This window comes from Magallana gigas, chromosome 2 (genome assembly GCF_963853765.1).
Source record: "Magallana gigas chromosome 2, xbMagGiga1.1, whole genome shotgun sequence".
NCBI classification, from domain to species: Eukaryota; Metazoa; Mollusca; class Bivalvia; order Ostreida; family Ostreidae; genus Magallana; species Magallana gigas.
This window is the reverse complement of record NC_088854.1, coordinates 44,191,290-44,213,766: the sequence shown is the minus strand read 5'-3', so window position 1 is coordinate 44,213,766 and position 22,477 is coordinate 44,191,290. Positions and strand designations below refer to the sequence as shown.

Sequence of the window (22,477 nt, the reverse complement as noted above, 5' to 3'; positions counted from 1 at the left end):
CCCAAAATTTGATAAATTAATTTTGAATTGCGAATTGTGTTATAGAATGCAGTTCACTTTTAAATTGTAAAAAGCAAATCGCAAACTGCGTTCCAAAAATTGATTGTTGGTCGGTTAGCGTGTTTGAAAGTCAGCGGCAAATTAAACATCAACATCAGTAGTATATATTGTTTGGTGAATTTAGAGCGAAAAAATGTTCCTACAGATATAATGAATTACGGAATAGTTGCAAAAATTGCCAAGCGTGCCATTGATCGATTGTAGTTCAAAATAAAATAAAAATTTCTGTACTATATACAGTTAGTATCAGTTGTTAATCTGTTGTGTATTCTTAAGAATAAACTGCAACAAAATAAGCACTGCCTCAAATAAAATTGATGCGTTACATGTATATCAATGAAGAACTTTGCTGAAAAATAAAATGAGGCACTTGGTATTTTTTCTTTACACTATTAAACATCTGCGGTAGTAGGGAACAGGTATTTAGCTTGCCACTTTTTAAAAAAATTATATATCATATAAATACCGCGTAAGAGTAGGCGGATACCAAATCAGCCAACTAAAACGCTTCTTTTATAAACTGCATCCCCTGATTCAAGCTGTTAAACTGTTAACATTTTATTAAATATAGTCGTCACTCAGTATATCGTCATATCGGCCTTATTGTATACTTTCAAGCAAAATTTTCAATGACATAAGTCATAATAAAACACAATGTCTACAGTTCCTTATAAGCTTCACCACAAATTATCTATGATGCATTAATTTTGAGTAACACACGTTTTAAGATATTTATATTTACGTTCAGTGTATATTTCCCCTTATGTTTGCATTGGAAATTTTCTATGAATACACTTTGATAATTCATGCGCCATGTGCACAAATTAACGCCTTCTCGTGTTTTGACTATATTTATTTTTGTAAGATTGAATGAAACGTTCAATCTAACATAATCAGTTTGATAGTACTTTTGAAAAATAATCATTAAATTATATAATTATATCTACTCCATAATAAAGAAGAATTTTCTCTACAAAGTTTCTGGCACTATATTTTTAGTCGCGGAAGCAAACTAAATAGCATGATAGTATAGCTGTTCCATGTATCTGTTTTTTATTCCTGACTGATAGCGTATATGATGGCTTTACAGTTACAATACACATATATTTCATATAAATAGACATAAGTATGAATATAAATATAAGCACTGAATTCTTATTTTTGGATGTCGTCGTAAAACCAAGCGGTGTAGAGGACTTGAATACCGCGCGTTATCATTCAAAAATAAGCATTCAATGCTTTAATAAAAGACTTATTTTTATCTGTTATGACGATCCAAAGTTACAAAAAAGTTTAAAGTTACGTTTTTTTGTTGATCAGAATCAAATATCATTAAAAAATAAGATATATACTATTTTGATGATATGAAAATTTCATTAGCAAGCGTAATATTTTTGTCTGTAATTCTACCTTTTGCATTGTAACTTTGATCTTATTTATATACAGTACTTTATATAACAAATAAAAAAAGAAATATTTGTGTTTTTTTTACTTTGTAATGCAGGCGTAATACTTGTTTTTGGATTCGAGAATTGAAATTGTTATTATCACTCAGTGATTGGACTTTCCTAAACATCTCCTAAACATCTCAAGATTCTACTAGTTTTTATTTTCTTATATTTACATTTGCAAATGTGCTTCCTTAGATGAACCTATAGAATAGTGAAAACTTTCAATTCTGTATGAACTTTTTCATGACGTCACAATGATCATAGCACGCGCTTACCGTTTTCGCTTAGATTATTATAAACAAAAATTCTCGATAATTTTAACAGTTCTTGGCGATTTGTCTTTTTCAAACGTAAATATAAGTAATAAACAGCAATGTTAAAAAGTTCACCGGGATATGAAGTTGGTTGGTACGTGATCAAATCTACCGAGAAGCCCTTCGGGTTTCACAGGATTTGATCACGTGACCAACCAACTTCATATCCCGGTGAACTTTTTAAATTGCTGTTTATTTCTTAATAAAGTGATAAGTACATCAGTACAAGTTATGTGTACTCCAAAGCTTGAACGCACACTTTTAATGTACCTATATGTAGTATAAGTATATAATTCATAGATTATTTACTTTTATTAAAGATGCTAAAATTTTTCAACTTGAAGTTAAAGCCATCGTTTATACAATGTAGTGACCAAAGCACGATTAATGATTTTTTTCCTTTCTTCTCAGCTTGATTTGATAAATTAATTGCTGCATTAATATTTACAAAAACTCGTAAAAATTAGCAGCACGTAAAAAAATAGTTCCAAATTATATTCTTTATACAAATATCACGTCTCTTATGTAATTTACCTGAGTGTTTATTTTGACGTTTGCTGAAATAAAGCAATGGAAAATCAAAATACGTGCTAACAATTTAAGCTATCTGTATATGCCGGCATATAGACATAGACCATACCATCAGAGATTATATATGTTATTTATGTCTCTGATACCATAGAACATACAATTCATTTTACATTGCGTTTGCTAAAATGCATACATTATCAATATTGAGTGCATTTATACTGTACTTGAAGATTCGAGACAAAAACTGTAATTAGTTAATTCTCTGGTACATGATTGATGATACAGAGTTGTATCAGTGAATGTTACAAAATTTTCGAGGTGGCGAGCACCCTCTGTGATATTTATAAAGTTCATAATCATACATATCGAAAAATGTAAGTACAAATGTCGCAAAAAAGTAAAAATTATGAAAGAATAATATACCAAATTCGATAGGTAAAACAAACGATGATATACAAATGATAAACAAATGAATTAATTTAATACAGATTCTGAAGATTTTATTGCATGTTAACATTTATCTGATTTGCATTGAAGGATAGCGTATTTACATAAAGGTAACATAGATAATAGCAATAGAATATCGGTACTGAGCCTTTAAGCTTTCCATCTATCAGGGACACAGAAAAATTAAAATAATTACATTGATGGATTTTTTTAAAACTGCAAGCTCAAGAAATGCAAGTTACTACATATGTCATGGATTTCAGAATCAAGCAAACAGCGTTCCTATGTCACAATGATTCTGTCCTGAATAATCATTTGCCATAAAACATCATTCAAAGAGTAATATTAAAATTAATTATTCTGAAATACATACACAGTAGTAAATCGAAAATAAACAAAACATTGGAATATAAGACACCAGTACTATAATACACTGAAACGTGAATCTGATGTTAGACTATGTGAACCTTGACATTAGATCTAATAGTTCGTTCACGTTTCATGTGCTTCAGTACGCACTACGTAGCCCAAAGAAATGTATATGGTATACTTTTAATACAGTATCGTGCCAAAATCGAGATAACAGAGAGTACTTTTGCATATATAAGCAAATGACTGCTCTTTTTTCAACAATCGCAATTTGAACCGACACTTCATAGAATAATGTTCTCCGCTGTTTTCTTGATTAGTACTGTGTCTGTGGTAAGAAATTCTCTCTCTCTCTCTCTCTCTCTCTCTCTCTCTCTCTCTCTCTCTCTCTCTCTCTTACCTCTTACCTTTTAACTTTGTGTTTCGTACATTTTGATAAAATGAATGTAAGTTGATGTGTGAAGAACAATAACGGCATAAAAAGAAAAATACACCAGATAGATGCCAGTTACTTCAAATCATAATGAGATATTATAACCATGCCAATGATATCATGAAAAATATTATGTTGTTTTTGAAATAGGCTGTTGGTATGACCACAACTGCACATCATGGTCATCATCATCCACATAACACACATGTACATGGACATCATACTGGACCTACACATGAACCAAATGTGAACGAAAGTTTTCTGTTCCACTATGATGCTCATTCGGTAATTCTTGTGAAGTTTACTTATCTATTTGATTTGATTCCTCTTTAAACTTTAAAAAAAGTATTTCTTTACAGTAAAAAAAAAGAGATATCATTTGTTTTAATGTCCCTACAATGTACGTAGTAATGAATTAATTTTGTCTTTGAATTCCAATAGTTAATGTACTTTTGTTACATTCCATTATAGCACACGTTGGTCGTTAAGACACAGCGTCATTGCTACCTATACATGCTCACAGCTGATCAACAAACAAGTGTACATACCACAACAGGACTCCATGCCATCGAGGTATGATCTTCAATCCTTTACAGTACTATATCCTCAAACAAATCCATGGAACTGTTGAAGATTTCCTCAATTCTAATTATTTAATCATTATTTAATGTGATATTTGTCTGTTCTTGTAGAAGTCCATCATTGATTTGATCGACACTAACAGTCCTACAGTCGCTATCACCGCTCAGGATCTCACCACCATGAGTGCAGGACTCTCACATTTCTGTAAAAATATCCCTGCTTTGAAATTGAATTAAAATTGTGTATATCAAATATATTTGCTGATTTGTTTTTTTTTTTAAAAGATGTAGCCACTTCAATATATTTCTACAGTGGTAGTGGTACACCACTTGTATACGACGCTGAATATTTCAGACCCAAAATTTGAAATATAAATTTTGAATTGGGAACTGCGTTGTGGAATGCAGTTCACTTTTAAATTGCAAATAGCGAATTGCAAACTGCCTTCCAAAAATCGATTGCCGGTCGGTTAGCGTGTTTAAAAGTCAGCAGCAAGTTAAACATTGACATCAGTGGTATATATTGTTTGGTGAATTTAGAGGCGAAAGACATAGTGCGTTACGAAACAGTCCCAAATATTAATTGCCAAGTGAGCCTGCCATTGATTAAATGAAGTTCAATAAAATAAAGTTTCTGTACTTTTACAGTTAGTATCTGTTGTGAATCTATTGTGAATTCTTTAGAATAAACTGCAACAAAATAGATACTGCATCAAAAGAAATTGATGCGTTTTATCAATGAAGAACTTTGCTGAAAAATGAAATGAGGCACTTGATATTTTTCTTTACAATATTAAACAATCGGGTGATTAGTTTTTGAAGTCCTGATGCAGGGAACATGTATTTAGCTATGCAGTTTCTGAATAAAAAATATTAATATCAAATGAATACAGAGTAAGAGTAGGTAGATACCAAATCAGCCAATTCAAACGCTTCTTTTTATAGACAGCATCCCCTGATTCAAGCTTTTAAACTGCTACATGTACATCAAATATAGTCGTCATTCAATGCATCGTCATATCAGCCTTAGTTTATATTTTCAAGCGAGATTTTCGATAACCTAAGTCATTATGGAGCACTATGTCTACAGTTTCTTTATAAGCTACACCATATATAATCTAATATGATACATCAATATTTAGTAACGAACGTTTTGAAATCATTATAGAAGACGTATTTTTATCTGTTATGACGATCCAAAATTATAAGAACAAAAAGCTGAATCTTGTTGTGAAAAAAGTTTTTTTTAATTTGGTCAGAATCAAATATCATAAAGGATTATGATATATACTATTTTCCTGATAAGTAAAGTGCTCAATTTCATTAGCAAGCGTAATATTTTTGCTTGTAATTCTACCTTTTGAAATCCAGTTTCATACATGTATAAAGACTTGATTTGTAAGGACCATTTTGTTCGTTCAGAATTGCAACTTTGATCTTATATATATATATATATATATATATATATATATATATATATATATATATATATATATATATGTTTACTTTTTCTACTTTGTAAAGTGGATTATAAGGCTTATTTTTGGATTCTAGAATTGAAATTGCTAATATCAGCCACTGAGAATATTTTTTTCTGAAAACCTCGAGATTTTACCATTTATTATTTTCTTTAAAATAATTAGTATATCAGTACACTTACCGTCCTTCAAAGCGTGAACGCACACTTTGAATGTAGCTAGAATAGGTAACTCATAGACTATTTGTTAAAGATGCTAAAATGTTTCAACTCGAAGTTAAAGCTATCGTTCATACTGTAACGGGACCGTCTAGGGGTTAAGTCCCGTACATATGTATGTGATTCGGATTCAAAAGGATAACGAGTATATATTCAGTGTTTAGAAACTATATTCTGTAATAAATAACAGACATAAACATATATAAACGTAACAGGTATGAAACAGTATCATATAAAAATCAAAGGGAGTGTGATATTTACCGTAATTAATAGTTGAATATGAAATTGAGCCCTAATCCCCGAAAGTGCGTCTGTATCTGATATAATAAAGTTAAAGACTGACTAAAACACCCCGACCGGTCGGGCTCTATAGTCCCGGCACGCGCATACCACGCCCGGTCGGGTTAAAGGGAAATAAGTCTAAAATAAAAATAAGGAAAAACCACCACACTCCCTCTCCCTCAAATTAAGATCTAATGTGGATTCCACATTAGTCAAAGACAATATTAAATTACAATAAATATCAACACGTTACATACTATTACAATAGAAACAGCATTTTTCAAGTTATAATATCAATTATTAAATATATTTATACATGTACAAACGAAATGTATATTAAATTCATAAACAATAAATCAATATTTAATAGAGTGTTCATTTCACTTAAAGTCAATTCACTATAGTCTATTCCTCAAGAAAAAGGGCATCCCTCTCCTTCAGCTTCTGTAGTTCCTTCTCAAGTTCCCTGTTTCGTTTTTCCAGCAGCCTCCTAGCCTCTCTCTCACGATGTAGTTCTCCTCCCTCTAGGTCGGTGAGTCTCTTCTTCGCGATCTCCCTTGCCCTGCCAAGTTGATCCATACTGTTACAAATCCACGCCAGACAGCTTTGTAGTTCTTCTCTGGTGTTTGGCAGGACAGGGAGACACAGGCTTGAATAGTCCTTCCAGGAGGTCTGGGTTGCCATGGAGGTCCCTGAACTTTCCTTCTGGGCAGTGCTTCTATCCCGGTACTCCTCCAGCAAAATCCTCTGCCGCTTGAGTAAAGGCTGGTCCTGGTCGCTCAGAATCTGGTCCTGGTCGCTCAGAATCTGGTCCTGGTCGCTCCCTGTCCGGTCCTTGTCGCTCTCTGTCCGGTCCTGATCGCTCCCTGTCCGGTCATTGTCACTCCCTGTCCGGTCCTTGTCACTTTGAACCGTCTCCGCAATCTCCTGCACTGTCGGAAGGACAGTTTTTGTCTCCTCAGTGACTGAGGCACCCTTGAAAAAAAAGAGTCCTGGGTCGATGTAACCCTTATTCTCCCTCACCACCGACTGACATTTCAGCAATATGGTCTCCAGGCGTTGTGGATCCTTCTCATGCTTGCTCCTCAGGTGAGCCTTCATGTCTGAATTGCAGCGGCACTCTGCCGAACAACCAGCCACCGGGCACAGAAACTTCCTTGTCTGTATCCTGTGCCTCTCCTCCCAGTGTCGAGTGAACTTAGTCTTGGTGGGAAACAGTATCCCATTACATCCACTCACAGGACAACCCATGCCTCTGGGGTAAAACTTTACCTCAAGGAACTCCGTTTCGCATTGGCGTAACACTTCGTTTACTTCTTTGATGTCAGCAAACAAGTCCAGAAAATCATCCCCCATCTGTAATTAATATAATTAGAATTTAAAGAATTTATTCATGTAACATTTTACATGCTGAGAAAAATAAAATATCCAGAGTTATACATATATGTCAAATGGACAACAGCCACCCCAGTGACCTAAAGAGTACAAATCCTAACAAAACTATTCTACACTACGCGCGCTGTAGTAGAATACAACACATGTGGCAAGGGTAGACAAGTCACCGAAAGCAAAACCCATGGTGAAAGTACATGTCACCCATTCCACCGTTAGGAATCCAGGTCCAGTACTACTCATGTCCTTTACCGACACACCTATGTCTTAAATAGACATATAACTCCACCAGTTGATTTTCTTTTTAACAACAGAAAACTAATTGCATGTACATTTATATGCTAGTAAATATATATTTAGTTTAAATAACAAACAAATAACACTCCTCCCCACCTCTTAAATTTTTTATTATTTTGAATTTATGGAGAATATCTGGAAACAGGCTTGATAAGCCTTCCTCTCCGAGACTGTTTAACAGATTGCAAGGGTGAGCTAGGCTTGGAGTGAAGAGATGCTCGTAGAGCATTATCGTTGTCACCATCTTCGTAGGAGTTCCTATCTGATTCACTTTCATGCTCAATATCAATCGATTCATCCGAATCAGAAATATACTGATTTTCTGATATCCCGTCGCCTATGAGCTTTTTCAGGTGGTCAACATGAACCACATTTGTTTTTCCAGTAGATGAATTTTCAATTTCATATGTTATATCGGACAACTTCCGTACGACGGCATATGGTCCAGTCCATCCAGAGCCTAGTTTTTGTTGTGCCTTGGGCGGATACCATCGCCATACCAAGTCGCCTGGTGAAAAAGCTCGAGGTTTTAACTTGGTATCATAATACCTCTTTTGTCTTTTGAAACTTGACTTCAGGTTATCATGAACTATGGAAAATGACATTTCCATTCAGTTCCGCACCCATTCTACATAAGAACTGTAACATCCTTCGTGTTGATGTTACATAGGGGGTGATCCAGCTATGACGTCAATTGGAAGCGTTATTTCTTTCCCAAGCATTATAAGATTTGGGGTACATTAAGTACTTCCATGGACAGTTGCACGGTACGCCATCATCAGATATGGTAAGTGGTCATCCCAGTTTGTTCTGTTCTCATCTACAAAAATGGCCAGCATTTGTTGTAATGTGCGATTAAACCTTTCGATCATACCATCAGATTGGGGATGGTATGGCGTAGTACGTGATTTTGCAATTCCTAGTAGTGAGCAGATCTCAGAAAATAATTCTGACTCGAACTCCCTTCCTTGGTCCGTATGAATGCGGTAAGGTGCTCCAAATTTGCATATAAATTCTGTTACCAATTTGTCTGCCACGGTCTGAGCAGTATGATCGGGTAACGCAAAAGCCTCCTTCCATTTGGAGAAATAATCTCCAATTACCATTATGTACTGGTTGTCATTGCTAGTTATTGGTAAAGGACCAACTATGTCAATTGCAATGCACTCAAGTGGTTCAGTTACAGTTACATGCTGCATTGGGGATTTTACTATTCCGGGTCCTGGTTTCTTTTTAGCACATGGTTTGCATGATTGACACCAACGACCAATGTCGTCTGACATACCGGGCCAGTAGAACCTACTTTTTATTGACTGCATAGTCTTTTCTCGTCCCAAGTGACCTGGATACGATTATTATGTAATATGCACATGATCTCCCGTCTAAGAGATTTCGGTGCAACTAGCTGAAGAACTACTTCTTTGCTGTCCTTTTCCCATTTCCGGTAAAGTATATTATTAACTATGGTTAATCTATCCCACTGTCGAAGCAGACAGTTTACTGTAGGATTAGGATCATTGACTTTGGGACGCTCTGTACACTCTAGCAAGAAACCTTTTACTTGGCTGATGGATGGGTCATTATCCTGTTGGTTCTGTAGAGATTCTGTACTCCATTGCTCTACCCAGTTTGATTCTGATTGCGTGTTGGAATTGGTAAGTGGCTGTGTACCCTCTGTCAGAGCATTGACAGAGCATTCTGTTCCATCAGAGCATTGACGGAAGTTCTCTCTCTTACAACGTTTCCGGGGCCTTCTGGATAGTCCATCTGCATTTCCATGGTGACTTCCCTTACGATGTTCAATGGTAAAGTCATAGGTTTCTAAAAGAGAAATCCAGCGCGCCAATAAGCCCTCTGGTTCTTTGAAATTCTTTAACCAGATTAGAGACGCGTGATCTATTCGTAACAGAAATGGTTGACCATATAAGTAGTGTCTAAACTGCTTTACAAATGTCACAACCGCCAACAACTCCCGAAAGGTGGTACAATATCCCATTTGGGATATTGAGAGGGTTTTACTGCCATATGCAATTACTACCTCTTTCCCATCCTGAAGCTGTGATAACACAGCACCGACTCCGTAGGCGCTGGCATCTGTGTCTAATATAAACATATCATTTGTCGATGGATAAGATAGAATTGGCGCGGTTGTCAGTAGATGTTTTAAGCTATTAAACGCTTTTTCGCAGTCCTCGGACCATTCAAATTTCCTGTCTTTTTGTGTTAACCGGGTCAGTGGATAAGCTACGTTAGAAAATTTTTCTATAAACCGTCTGTAATAGGAAGCTATTCCTATGAAACTCCTTATTTCGGTGACTGAAGTTGGTGTTGGCCAATCACGAACAGCGCTGATTTTCTCAGGATTACATCGAATGCCGTCATGGGATACAATGTGTCCAAGGAAGGACACTTGTTCCTGGAATAAAACGCATTTCTTTGGCTTGAGTTTTAAATTTGCGGATTTTAATCTGTCGAAAACTGAGGTTAGATTTTCCAGTGTCTCCTCAAATGTTGATCCGAAAGTAATAATATCGTCCAGATATACTAGACATCGGTCCCACTGTAATCCAGAAAGTATGGCTTCCATTAGCCGTTCAAATTTGGCTGGGCTGTTGGAAAGGCCAAATGGTAAGACTTTAAATTGAAAGAGCCCTTTGTGGGTTGCAAACGCTGTCTTTTGCTTGTCAGCCTCATCCATGACAACTTGCCAGTACCCGCTCGCAAGGTCTAAAGTACAAAAGTACTTAGCTCCTGATAGTGTATCAAGGGATTCGTCAATCCGTGGTAACGGATATGCGTCCTTCTTAGTAACAGAGTTTAACTTGCGGTAATCCACACAGAAACGAGTCGTCCCGTCTCGCTTTTTAACGAGTACTATAGGTGCTGCCCATGGGGAATTACTGGGTTCAATGACATCCTCTCTCAGCATCTTGTCAATCTCTTGTTCTGCTATTTTTTTCTGGTGGATCGGGAGGCGTCTGGGAGGCAATTTAATAGGTCTTGCATCCCCCGTATTGATACTGTGTTTTACTAAGTCGGTGCGCCCCAGAGAACCATCAGGTTCTATAAAAACATCTGAATACTGAGTCAATACGCTTTTTAACATCTTAGACTGATGTTCGGTCAAATTTGTTGAAACTTTGTCAAGCAATGGTCTTAAATGCTCTGGTAATGTTTCAGCATCTACAGACTTTAGGTGAGATTCTTTGTTTTGCATGTGTTTACAATCCCATACAGAGTCAATAGTTTGTAATGAGGCCACCCTTGCATTCTTCTTAAGAATGATTGTGTCCTTTGTGGGGTTAAATACTGAAAACGTAACGTTCGATCCATTCGTTTTTACAACTGATTTTGCCATCAGAATACGATTACACATTTTATCATCGAGTTCTGGTTCAAGTAAAGCATCTATATCAGAGGGAAATTCATCAGTTATCTTGCCCTGAACGAACATTTCGCTACTTCCGGGCACACTAACTGTTTCTGTCAAATGCACACGAGCGCACCTGCTGTGGAGACAGTCTTCCCTAAGTAAGGGAACTTCACCAAAATGAGGCGAATATAAGATCCCATTGCTCGAATCTATCAAAACATTGTACTTCACTAAGAAGTCTAGTCCAATGATTCCAGATAAACCTCCGAGTTTAGCTACTACGACAGACGCATTAAACTCGTGACCTGCAAATGATATTGTGATATTTGTTTTCCCTTGCACTGAAAGCAAGTCTCCGTCCGCAGTCGTTAAACTTGTATCTAACTCCCCTAAAATAAGATGCTCGGGAAGTGACTCAAATATGTTCTCTGACACTAAACTCAGAGATGAACCGGTATCAACCAATAAACAAACCTTTCTCGAATAAAGTTTAATTTCCATAAACCAACAACTCTTTGAAATAGAATTCAATCGAACAGGAACATTTTTAGTTGGCCTATTTTCTACTTTGTTTATTGACTCTTGTGGGGCTGGGCTTGTGGCCGCGAGCGCAGCCCGCTCTCGTTTATATGACTAATGTCATTTCCGCTTCCGGTTTCTAATCTATTTTGTCTTTCATTGCCCTGATTATGACGACAATTTTTGCTAATGTGGCCATTCTGTTTACATGTATAGCATTTAACATTTCTTGATCCCACAAATCGCCTGGATTGACTCTCTGGTTTCTTATCTACATACATAGAAAGTTTCTTTTGAACTATTCGTTCAATTGATTTCTCTAGATCTTCATTGTTGCATGATTACCAGAATCATTTCTTTCCGGCGAGATCAAAGCGCTGCACTGCCGCTGTGGCAGTTTTTCAGTGTCTCTCGGTTTTCTTAACGCATCCTGCGATCCTTCAAATGATTCAAATTCCAGGGCTAAAGAAATCGCGCGATCTAATGATTTTGGGTGCGAAAATTGCACATATCGCTTTAACTCTTGAGACCCTAACCCATAAATAAATTGCTCAACCGTTAGACCTTTGCGCATCTCGAGTGGAAAGGATGGAAATGCACGACTAGCTAGTCGTCTTAGCGTGTACCCGTAATCCGCTACGGATTCACCAAACTTTCTACGCCTGTTTCTAAAATCGCACCTGTATGCGGTTTCACGCTCGACTGGACAGAATCTTTGTGTAAGCGCGTTTTTAAGATCAACGTAATTTTTAAGTTAGCGATTTGTGAGTTCACTTAGAACTCTTTGAGCTCGTCCGCGAAGACACATGGCAAGCTGAGTAGCCTTTTCACAGTCTGTCCATTTGTTCCAAAGCGACACTTGCTCAAAATGGCATAAATAATCAGGCCATTCAACGTTTTCCCCATTATAAGCATCAGGTTCTTTGTTCTTTCGAAACCTTTTTGCTGATTTGGTAAAGTCTGAAAAATCATCAGATCTATCATGAAAATTTAATTTCATTTTAGAATCCCTATCTAAACCAAATTCAGGTCTCATACTCTCATTTTCCAATGAATGCACAGCAAAATCTCACTGTTTAAATTCCCGCGAATCGCGAAAATTTGTACCCAAACTATCTTCCATAGTTTCATATCGGTGGGTCACGTGATCCGGCGATCTGGTTATACGTTTTGTATTTGTTGGGGTAAAATACACATTTTTCTTGTAACATGGACTGTAACTCGACAATTTACCCCATAATCGGGTTTAATAACAAATTTTGGATCTGATCTCTCCGAGTGATCTCTACGATTAATCGATGGATTTTGAGAAAACGAGGTTTGAAGCGTGTCGTATGCTGAGTCGCTACCAAGTAAGTTACGGGGCGCGGACACAGAATTTACTGTGTTTTCTGAAACTTGAACAGTTTCTTTGATTTCCATTTCACGTTTATCCTCAAATGTAGAGGATTTGTCATCTTTCAAAAGAAAACTTGGAAGAAAAAACCGTAGCATTGCTAAAATCCCCTCCCACATTGACATTGTTTACAATAAACAAAAACACTGAAAAAAAGCTCAATTATCCTCGGAACGAGCCCCCAAATATTTATGTAACGGGACCGTCTAGGGGTTAAGTCCCGTACATATGTATGTGATCCGGATTCAAAGGGATAACGAGTATATCTTCAGTGTTTAGAAACTATATTCTGTAATAAATAACAGACATAAACAAATATAAACGTAACAGGTATGAAACAGTATCATATAAAAATCCAAGGGAGTGTGATATTTACCGTAATAAATAGATGAATATGAAATTTAGCCCTAATCCCCGAAAGTGCGCCTGTATCTGATATAATAAAGTTAAAGACTGACTAAAACACCCCGACCGGTCGGGCTCTATAGTTCCGACACGCGCATACCACGCCCGGTTTGGGTTAAAGGGAAATAACTCTAAAATAAAAATAAGGAAAAACCACCACAATACAAATAAGGTGACGAAAGCACGTAACTATCATGAATTAACCTTTCTTCTCAGCTTGATTAGATGAACTGCTATCTGACTGCATAAATATAATTCCAAATCTTTTTTATTATTCAAAATATCATGTCCCCTATGTAATTAGTGTTTATTCTGACGGTTGCTGATATAAAGTAATTGAGAATCAAAATACGTGCTACCAATAATGTTCTGTATATACCGGGATATAGACATAGACCATACCATGAAACATATTTATTTTTACATTGCGTTTGCTAAAATGCATATTTTATCAATATTGAGTGCAATTAAACTGTTCTTGAAGGTTCAAAACAAAAACTATAATTAGTTATTTACATGTATCTGGTACATGATTGGTGAAACAGAGTTGTATGAGTGAATGTAACGAAATTTTCGAGGTGGCAAGCGCCCTCTGTGATATTTATAAAGTTCATAATCATACAAAATTTTTAACCTTTTAGCTTTCCATCTACCAGGGGCACATAAAAATTAAAATAATTACATTCATGGATTTTTTTTAAAACTGCAAGCTCAAGAAATGCAAGTAATTATGTATGTCATGGACTACAGAATCAAGCAAACAGCGTTCCTATGTCACAATGATTCTGTCCTGAATAATCATTTGCCATGAAATATTATTCAAAGAGTAATATTCAAATTATTCTGAAATACAAACACAGAAGTAATTCGAAAATATACAAAAACTTGGAATACGTATACTTCGTATAAGACACCAGTACTATAATACACTGAAACGTGAATCCAATGTTAGACTATGTGAACCTTTACATTGGATCTAATAGTTCGTTCACGTTTCATGTGCTTCAGTACGCACTACGTAGCCCAAAGAAATATAAATATGGTATACTTTGAATAAAGCATCGTGCCAAAATTGAGATAAGAAAGAGTACGTTTCCTTATATAAGAAAAGGGTTGCTCTTATTTCAACAATCGCAATTTGAACCGACACTTCAGAGAATGATGTTCTCCGCTCTTTTCTTGATTAGTACTGTGTCTGTGGTAAGAAATTTGTCATTCTCTCTCTCTCTCTCTCTCTCTCTCTCTCTCTCTCTCTCTCTCTCTCTCTCTCTCTCTCTCTCTCTCTCTCTCTCTCTCTCTCTCTCTCTCTCTCACCCTTTGGCTTTGCGTTTCTCTTTTACTCCGTACAGTTTAATACAATAAATGCAAGTTGATGTGTGAAAGAAAATTACGGCATAAAAAGAAAAATACACGGGATAGATGCCAGTTACTTCAAATTATAACGATAATATAATTAGGCCAATGAAATCATGAAAAGAAAACTATGTTGTTTTTGAAATAGGCTGTGGGTATGACCACAACTGCACATCATGGTCATCATCATTCACATAACACACATGTACATGGACATCATACTGGACCTACACATGAACCAAATGTGAACGAAAGTTTTCTATTCCACTATGACGCTCCTCGGTAATTGTTATGAAGTTTACTTATCTATTTGCTTTAATTCCTCTTTAAACTTTAAAATAATTATTTCTTTACGGTTTAAAAAAAAACCATTTGTATTAATGTCCCTACAATGTAGAAATGAATTAATTTTGTCTTTGAATTCCAATTGAGCATTCTTCTCTCTATATATCTTGTTGTATACTTATGTACTTTTGTTACACTCCATTATAGCACACGTTGGCCGTTAAGACACAGCGTCATTGCTACCTATACATGCTCACAGCTGATCAACAAACAAGTGTACATACCTCAACAGGACTCCATGCCATCGAGGTATCATCTTATATCCGTTAGAGATCTAACAAGTCGATGTGAGTGTTGAAAATTTTCTTAATTTTAATTAATTAATCATTATTAAACGTGGGATTGCTCTGTTCTTGTAGAAGTCCATTATTGATTTGATCGACACTAACAGTCCTACAGTTGCTGTCACCGCTCAGGATCTCACCACTATGAGTGCAGGACTCTCACATTTCTGTAGACAACTGCCTGCTTTGAAATTGAATTAAAATTGTGTAATTCAAATGTTTTCCCTGATTTTTTTTAAAGATGTAGCCACTTCACCGTGTTTTCACTAAGGTAGTGGTGTACCACTTGTAGATGTCGCTAAATATTTCCGACCCAAAATTAAAAAAAAATTTTGATTAGCGAAATGCGTTGTAGAATGCAGTTTACTTTTGAATTGCAAAAAGCGAGTTGTAAATTGCGTTCCAAAAATTGATTGCCAGTCGGTTAGCGTGTTTGAAAGTCAGCGGAAAATTAAACATCAACATCAAAAGTATATATTGTTTTATTGTTACCGACATAATGAGTCACGAAATAGTTCCAAAAATTGATTGCCAAGTGAGCGTGCCATTGATCGATTGAAGTTCAATAAAATAGATTTTCTGTACTATTTACAGTCAGTATCTGTTGTGAATCTGTTGTAAATTATCTAGAATAAACTGCGACAAAATAAGTACTGCGTCAAAAAAATTGATGCGTTTTATCAATGAAAAACTTTGCTGAAAAATAAAATGAGGTACCTGGTTTTTTTTTCTTTAAACTATTAAACAACAAGATTGTTGGTCAACCGTTGCGGTGATTTAGTTTTTTAAGTCCTAATGCAGGGAACGTGTATTTAGCTTGGCAGTTTCTGAATAAAAAATATCAAATGAATACCGTGTAAGAGTAGGTGGATACCAAATCGGCCAAATAGAACGCTTCTTTTCATAAACTGCATCCCCTGATTCAAGTTATTAAACTGTAACATCAACTATAGTCGTCACTCGATGCATCGCCATAACGGCCTTAGTGTATAATTTCAAGCAAGATTTTCAATAACATAAGTCATAATGGAACACAATGTCTACAGTTCCTAACAAGCTACACCACATATAATCTATGATTCATTGATTTTGAGTAACACACGTTTTAAAATCATTATAAAAGACTTATTTTTATGTGTTATGACGATCCAAAGCTATAAAAACAAAAGCTGAAAGTGTCTGTAAAAAGTTCAAAGTTACTTTGATTTTGGTCAGAATGAAATATCATAAAGAAATAAGATATATACTATTTTTAGGATCTGTAAAGTGCTCAATTTCATTAGCAAGCATAATATTATCGCTTGTACTTTTACCTTTTAAAATCCAGTTTCATACATACATAAAGAATTGATTTGTAAGGACCATTTTTTCGATCTGAATTGCAACTTTAATCTTATTCATATACAGAACTATATATAGCTAATACAAAAACAAATATGTATTTTTTTTTACTTTGTAATGCAGGTCATAATGCCTATTTTTGGATTCTAAAATTGAAATTGTTAATATCACCCAGTGACTGGTCTTGAGAAAACATTTCCTGGCCACCTCGAGATTTTACTAGTTTTTTTTTTTTAAAAATAATAAGTATATCAGTACACGTTACCCGTCCTTCAAAGCGTGAACGCACACTTTTTATGTAGCTATAATAAGTAACTCATAGATTATATGTTAAAGATGCTAAAGTGTTTCAACTCGAAGTTAAAGCTATCCTTTATACAGTATAGCGACGAAAGCACGTAACTATAATGAATTTTCCTTTCTTCTCAGCTTGATTCGATGAATATCTGACTGCATGAATAAAATTCCCAATTTTATTCTTTATGCAAAATACCACGTCCCCTATGTAATTTACTTGGGTGTTTATTCTGACGGTTGCTGATATAGAGCAATGTAGAATCAAAATACGTGCTAACAATAACGTTCTGTATATATCGGGATATAGACATAGATAATACCATAAAACATATTCATTTTTACATTGCGTTTGCTAAAATGCATACATTATCAATATTGAGTGTAATTAAACTGTACTGGAAGGTTCAAAACAAAAACTGTAATTAGTTAATTCTCTGGTACATGATTAATGATACACAGTTGTATGAGTGAATGCTACGACATTTGCGTGGTGGCGAGCGCCCTCTGTGATATTTATAAAGTTCATAATCGAACAATAAAAGTACAAATGTCCCAAAAGCAAACATTATGAAAGAATAATATACCAAAACTCGATAGGTCAAACAAACGATGATATACAAATGATAAACAAATGAAGTAATACAGATTACGAAGATTTTATTACATGTTAACATTTATCTTTTTTGCATTGAAGGATAGCTTATTTACAAAAAGGTAACCAATGGATAATAGCAACAGAATATTGGTATTGAACCTTTTAGCTTTCCTTCTACCAGGGGCAGATAAAAATTCAAATAATTACATTTATGGATTTTTTAAAACTGCAAGCTCAACAAACGCAAGTAACTACATGTGTCATGAACTACAGAATCAAGCAATCAGCGTTCCTATGTCACAATGATTCTGTCCTAATAATCATTTGCCATGAAACATTATTCAAAGAGTAATATTCAAATTATTCTGAAATACATACACAGAAGTAATTCGAAAATATACAAAAACTTGGAATACGTATACTTCGTATAAGACACCAGTACTATAATACACTGAAACGTGAATCCAATGTTAGACTATGTGAACCTTTACATTGGATCTAATAGTTCGTTCACGTTTCATGTGCTTCAGTACGCACTACGTAGCCCAAAGAAATATATATGGTATACTTTGAATACAATATCGTGCAAAAATGGAGATAAGAGAGAGTACTTATGCTTATATAAGCAAAGGATTTCTCCGAGTTCTAAGATCGGAATTTAAACCAACACTTTAGAGAATGATGTTCTCCGCTGTTTTCTTAATTAGTACTGTGTCTGTGGTAAGAAATTTGTCATTCTCTCTCTCTCTCTCTCTCTCTCTCTCTTTTTCTCTCTCTCTCTCTTACCCTTTGACTTTGTGATTCTCTTTCATTCTGTACATTCATTTTGATTCAATTAATGTAAGTTGATGTGTGAAGGAAAATAACGGCATAAAAAGAAAATTACAACAAATTGATGCCAATTACATCATTTATAACGATGATATGATTAGGCCAATGATATCATGAAAAAAATTATGTTGTTTTTGAAATAGGCTGTGGGTATGACCACAACTGCACATCATGGTCATCATCATTCACATAACACACATGTACATGGACATCATACTGGACCTACACATGAACCAAATGTGAACGAAAGTTTTCTATTCCACTATGATGCTCATTCGGTAATTCTTGTGAAGTTTACTTATCAATTTGTTTTTATTCTTCTACAAACATTCAAATAATTATTTCTTTACGGTTAAAAAAACAAACAAATATCATTGTAATAATGTTCCTACAATGAAGAAACGAGTTAATTTTGTCTATTAATTCCAATTGAATATTCTCCTCTGTATGGATCTTGTTGTATACTTATGTACTTTTGTAACATTTCCTTATAGCACACGTTGGTCGTTAAGACACAGCGTCATTGCTACCTATACATGCTCACAGCTGATCAACAAACAAGTGTACATACCTCAACAGGACTCCATGCCATCGAGGTATCATCTTCTATCCTTTACAGTTCTATATTTATATCCACCAAGTATTATTCCTTCTATTTCTTACGGAAACGTATAGTTAATTCATAGCTCTATAGAAACAGCCAGACTGAAATCTACAAGCCCCGTTTATCGATTGGTTGAAATCTACAGCGGCTGAAACTGACAAGACAATGACAGGACAGATATTGCCTTTATTTGACACCCCTTGTTTATCGATTGGTCCAAACCTACTGCGACTTAGGAAAAATCACGGACTGCACAAAATAATCATGATGATGTCACACTCAAAGTCTCACAGGAGACGATTTGGCTGTTTCTTTTAGCTAACGTACTTACTTACATTGACAGTAATTTAGTAAATTTTACTTACTTTTCATAATCAATTTATTAATTAGCTAAAAGAAAAATGTTAATATAAACAAAAAAATGCTTTCTTTGATGATTCATTCGGGTTATGAAAGTAGGGATAATTGCAGAAAAAAATTTACATAACTCGCTAATGCGTGTTATTTTTTTTCTGCAATGTCGCTACCTTCATATCCCGAATGAATCGTTATCACCAAAGAAAGCATTTTATTGTTTAAATTACCTCAAACAAATCCATGGGAATGTTTAGGATTTTCTCAATTTTCATTATTTAATCATTATTAATCTTAAGATTGCTCTGTTCTTGTAGAAAACCATCATTGATTTGATCGACACAAACAGTCCTACAGTCGCTGTCACCGCTCAGGATCTCACCACTATGAGTGCAGGACTCTCACATTTCTGTAGAAAACTCCCTGCTTTGAAATTGAATTAAAATTGTCTTTATCAAATATCTTTGCATATTTTTTTCTTTTTCTTTTTGTTTTAAAGATGTAGCAAAATATTTAGAGTCGCATGCATTTCAACTGAATCAGATGACTTAAGCAATCCTACGAAGATAAAATAAAAAATAAGTACCTTGTGGAAGATCTTCAAGGATTTAATAAAACTTTGATGGAATGTTAAGTTGGTTAATCGTGTGTGCTTTGCTTTTTCCAAATAGATCTCGAAACCGAAAAAATTTACCTTTTCTACAATCCCTAAACTAACGATAGAAACGAAATATCAATTATTTAGTAATTTATATGTTCACCTCATGGTTGAAATAATTCATGACATTTATGTTGTTCTCTTTTTGTCTATTTTTCTGTTTGAAATATTGAGTAACTTATTGTAGTTTTATTGGTAGTACATCCTACAGACAAAATAATATATAAAATACATTATTTTTTTTATCTCTTAAATTAATAATAATTATATAACATTGCAACAAAACATAAAGTACTGATAACATCTTAAAATACTAGTACACACGGTAGATACTAGTAAACGTTACCAAAAGTCTATCTCGATTTTTCGGTTAGAAATGATTGATACGAAAAATTCGTTTTGTTGATTGCAAATATAGTTACTCACAATTTACACATACACCAGGTGTGCATATACATGTAATATACTCATTTCTAGAATTTTTCATATCGGTACCATTTATGTCACAGACCTATCATTAAAATGAAGGTATTGGTCTGATCATGAACTATCGTGGTATGCTGTGGAACATGGGGACTCAATCTGCATCGGGGAGGGGGGGGGGGGGGGGTGATGATTGACAAAGTTAAAGTTTATTGAAAGTAAACGACGCCTACCTTAAAATTTGTCAGTCTATGAAACTTTGATGGATTAACAATATTTTACCAAAATCATCATGTGGCATTTAAAATGGATATTGTTGTTTTGTTGTTATTATCATCGTTGTTGTTGTTGAGTAAATAAATTGCAGAACGTACATAATACCATCGGATGGTTAAATCATTCGTCAATGAGAAGGCATTTGCTTTAATTTTACCATTTAGAAATCGGTACGACCCCGATACACATGTCTTGAGTTCCCAGAATCTACTACAAAGCCAACCTGCTTTTTTATACGGTTTATCAAATTAGAGCAAACAAACTGATAAGAATACCAGGGTATCTAAACATAAACTACGGAGTCCATTATATTGTCAAAATACTCTAGAACTATACTCGCATGTAACTACGTTCACAAGCAAGAACCTATATAGAGTTTCAAAAATTAATAAATAAAAGCTTCTCATGGTAAGATGAAGTAGAATGAAAAAAAAACTAAGCAAAAGAGTAACTGTCATATGTTGAAGGATGATGCGACTTATAATGAGATAGAAATCCCAAGATACCAGAGGAGGAGACGGTCTATAGCCTCAACATCCTCATCCTGGTCCTCTGTGATTCTCTGTGGAGAAGGAAGGCCTTCAATCACGGCAAAAATGACTCTTATCTGAACTTTGACCTGGAGTATATGGCCACAGAAGGCTCTCCCTGTACCTACACAGGCATTCCCGCCATTCGCTTTGTTATTTTAGAAGGAGACACAACCAAAATAAAATGTTGGTCATCCAAAAGGAATCAAAAATGTTCGGGACAAGTTTATGGAGATCTTGCAAATAGAAAACATTGGAGAAATAAAGGATTTTTTTAATCACAGTTACGCGCTACAGGAACTCAACTTCGGACACCAAGAACAAAATCTGGCTAACCTCACCATTTATCAAAATAATTCTATTCTTGGAGGTGGAAACATTATTACCGTCTGGGAACAATTCTTTGAAATTGTGAACAAATAACTTATCAACGAATAAGAATTCAGATATTTTCATAATATTTCCAGTTAAAAATTATTAATTGGGCTGGGTGATATTAATGCCTTGTTGTTGTCACTCAAGCTAAGAGAATCTTTGTGCTTACCTGATCTTGTAATGGGTTGACAAAAATCAAATGCTTGTTGACAATTGTATATCATCAAGTTTTAACTTTTTTCATATTGTTACACCACCTTGAAAAAAATTATAAGGATATTGATATGAATTTTCAGGTTCTTTGGATCATGTGCCTATTTATTCTTTGAATCTTATTTTAATAAATGTACATGTATCTCACTAGTTGCATATATTTGTTAAAACTATTGTACACCTCCAATTGTATGGGTTTAAAACAATTTCAGTATTGCTTTTAATAGTATCTATGGAATATTAAACTTTCTATGTGATTTTGATTTGCAAAGTTCTGTTTTCCCATTTGTTTTTCTCCCTACACAGGGTTTCTTCTTCCCCATTCCTAATTTGTGATGAAGCACCTGGGGTTGACTTTTTCTTAATTAGTAAGTAAATCAAGCATATTAGAATCTTATATGACAGCTGAGAAGATTACCTGAATAAATTATGATTAACATTAAAATGACATA

The 22,477-nt window shown here is 34.9% G+C and overlaps 1 protein-coding gene and 1 long non-coding RNA gene across 2 annotated transcripts; both read left to right on the top strand.

The window, feature by feature from the left end:
- The first annotated feature begins 3,363 nt into the window (after positions 1-3,363).
- Positions 3,364-4,453, top strand: LOC136269522 (uncharacterized). Its single transcript, XM_034445376.2, has 4 exons — positions 3,364-3,505; positions 3,756-3,890; positions 4,077-4,178; positions 4,298-4,453. Exons 1-4 carry the CDS (start codon positions 3,467-3,469, stop codon positions 4,421-4,423), a joined length of 402 nt encoding a protein of 133 aa, XP_034301267.2. The 5' UTR covers positions 3,364-3,466; the 3' UTR covers positions 4,424-4,453.
- A 13,912-nt stretch (positions 4,454-18,365) lies between these two features.
- On the top strand, positions 18,366-19,998 carry LOC105319704 (uncharacterized). Its single transcript, XR_010710385.1, has 4 exons — positions 18,366-18,481; positions 18,736-18,870; positions 19,087-19,188; positions 19,868-19,998. It is a non-coding gene; the product is annotated as an uncharacterized lncRNA (long non-coding RNA).
- Positions 19,999-22,477: the final 2,479 nt, after the last annotated feature.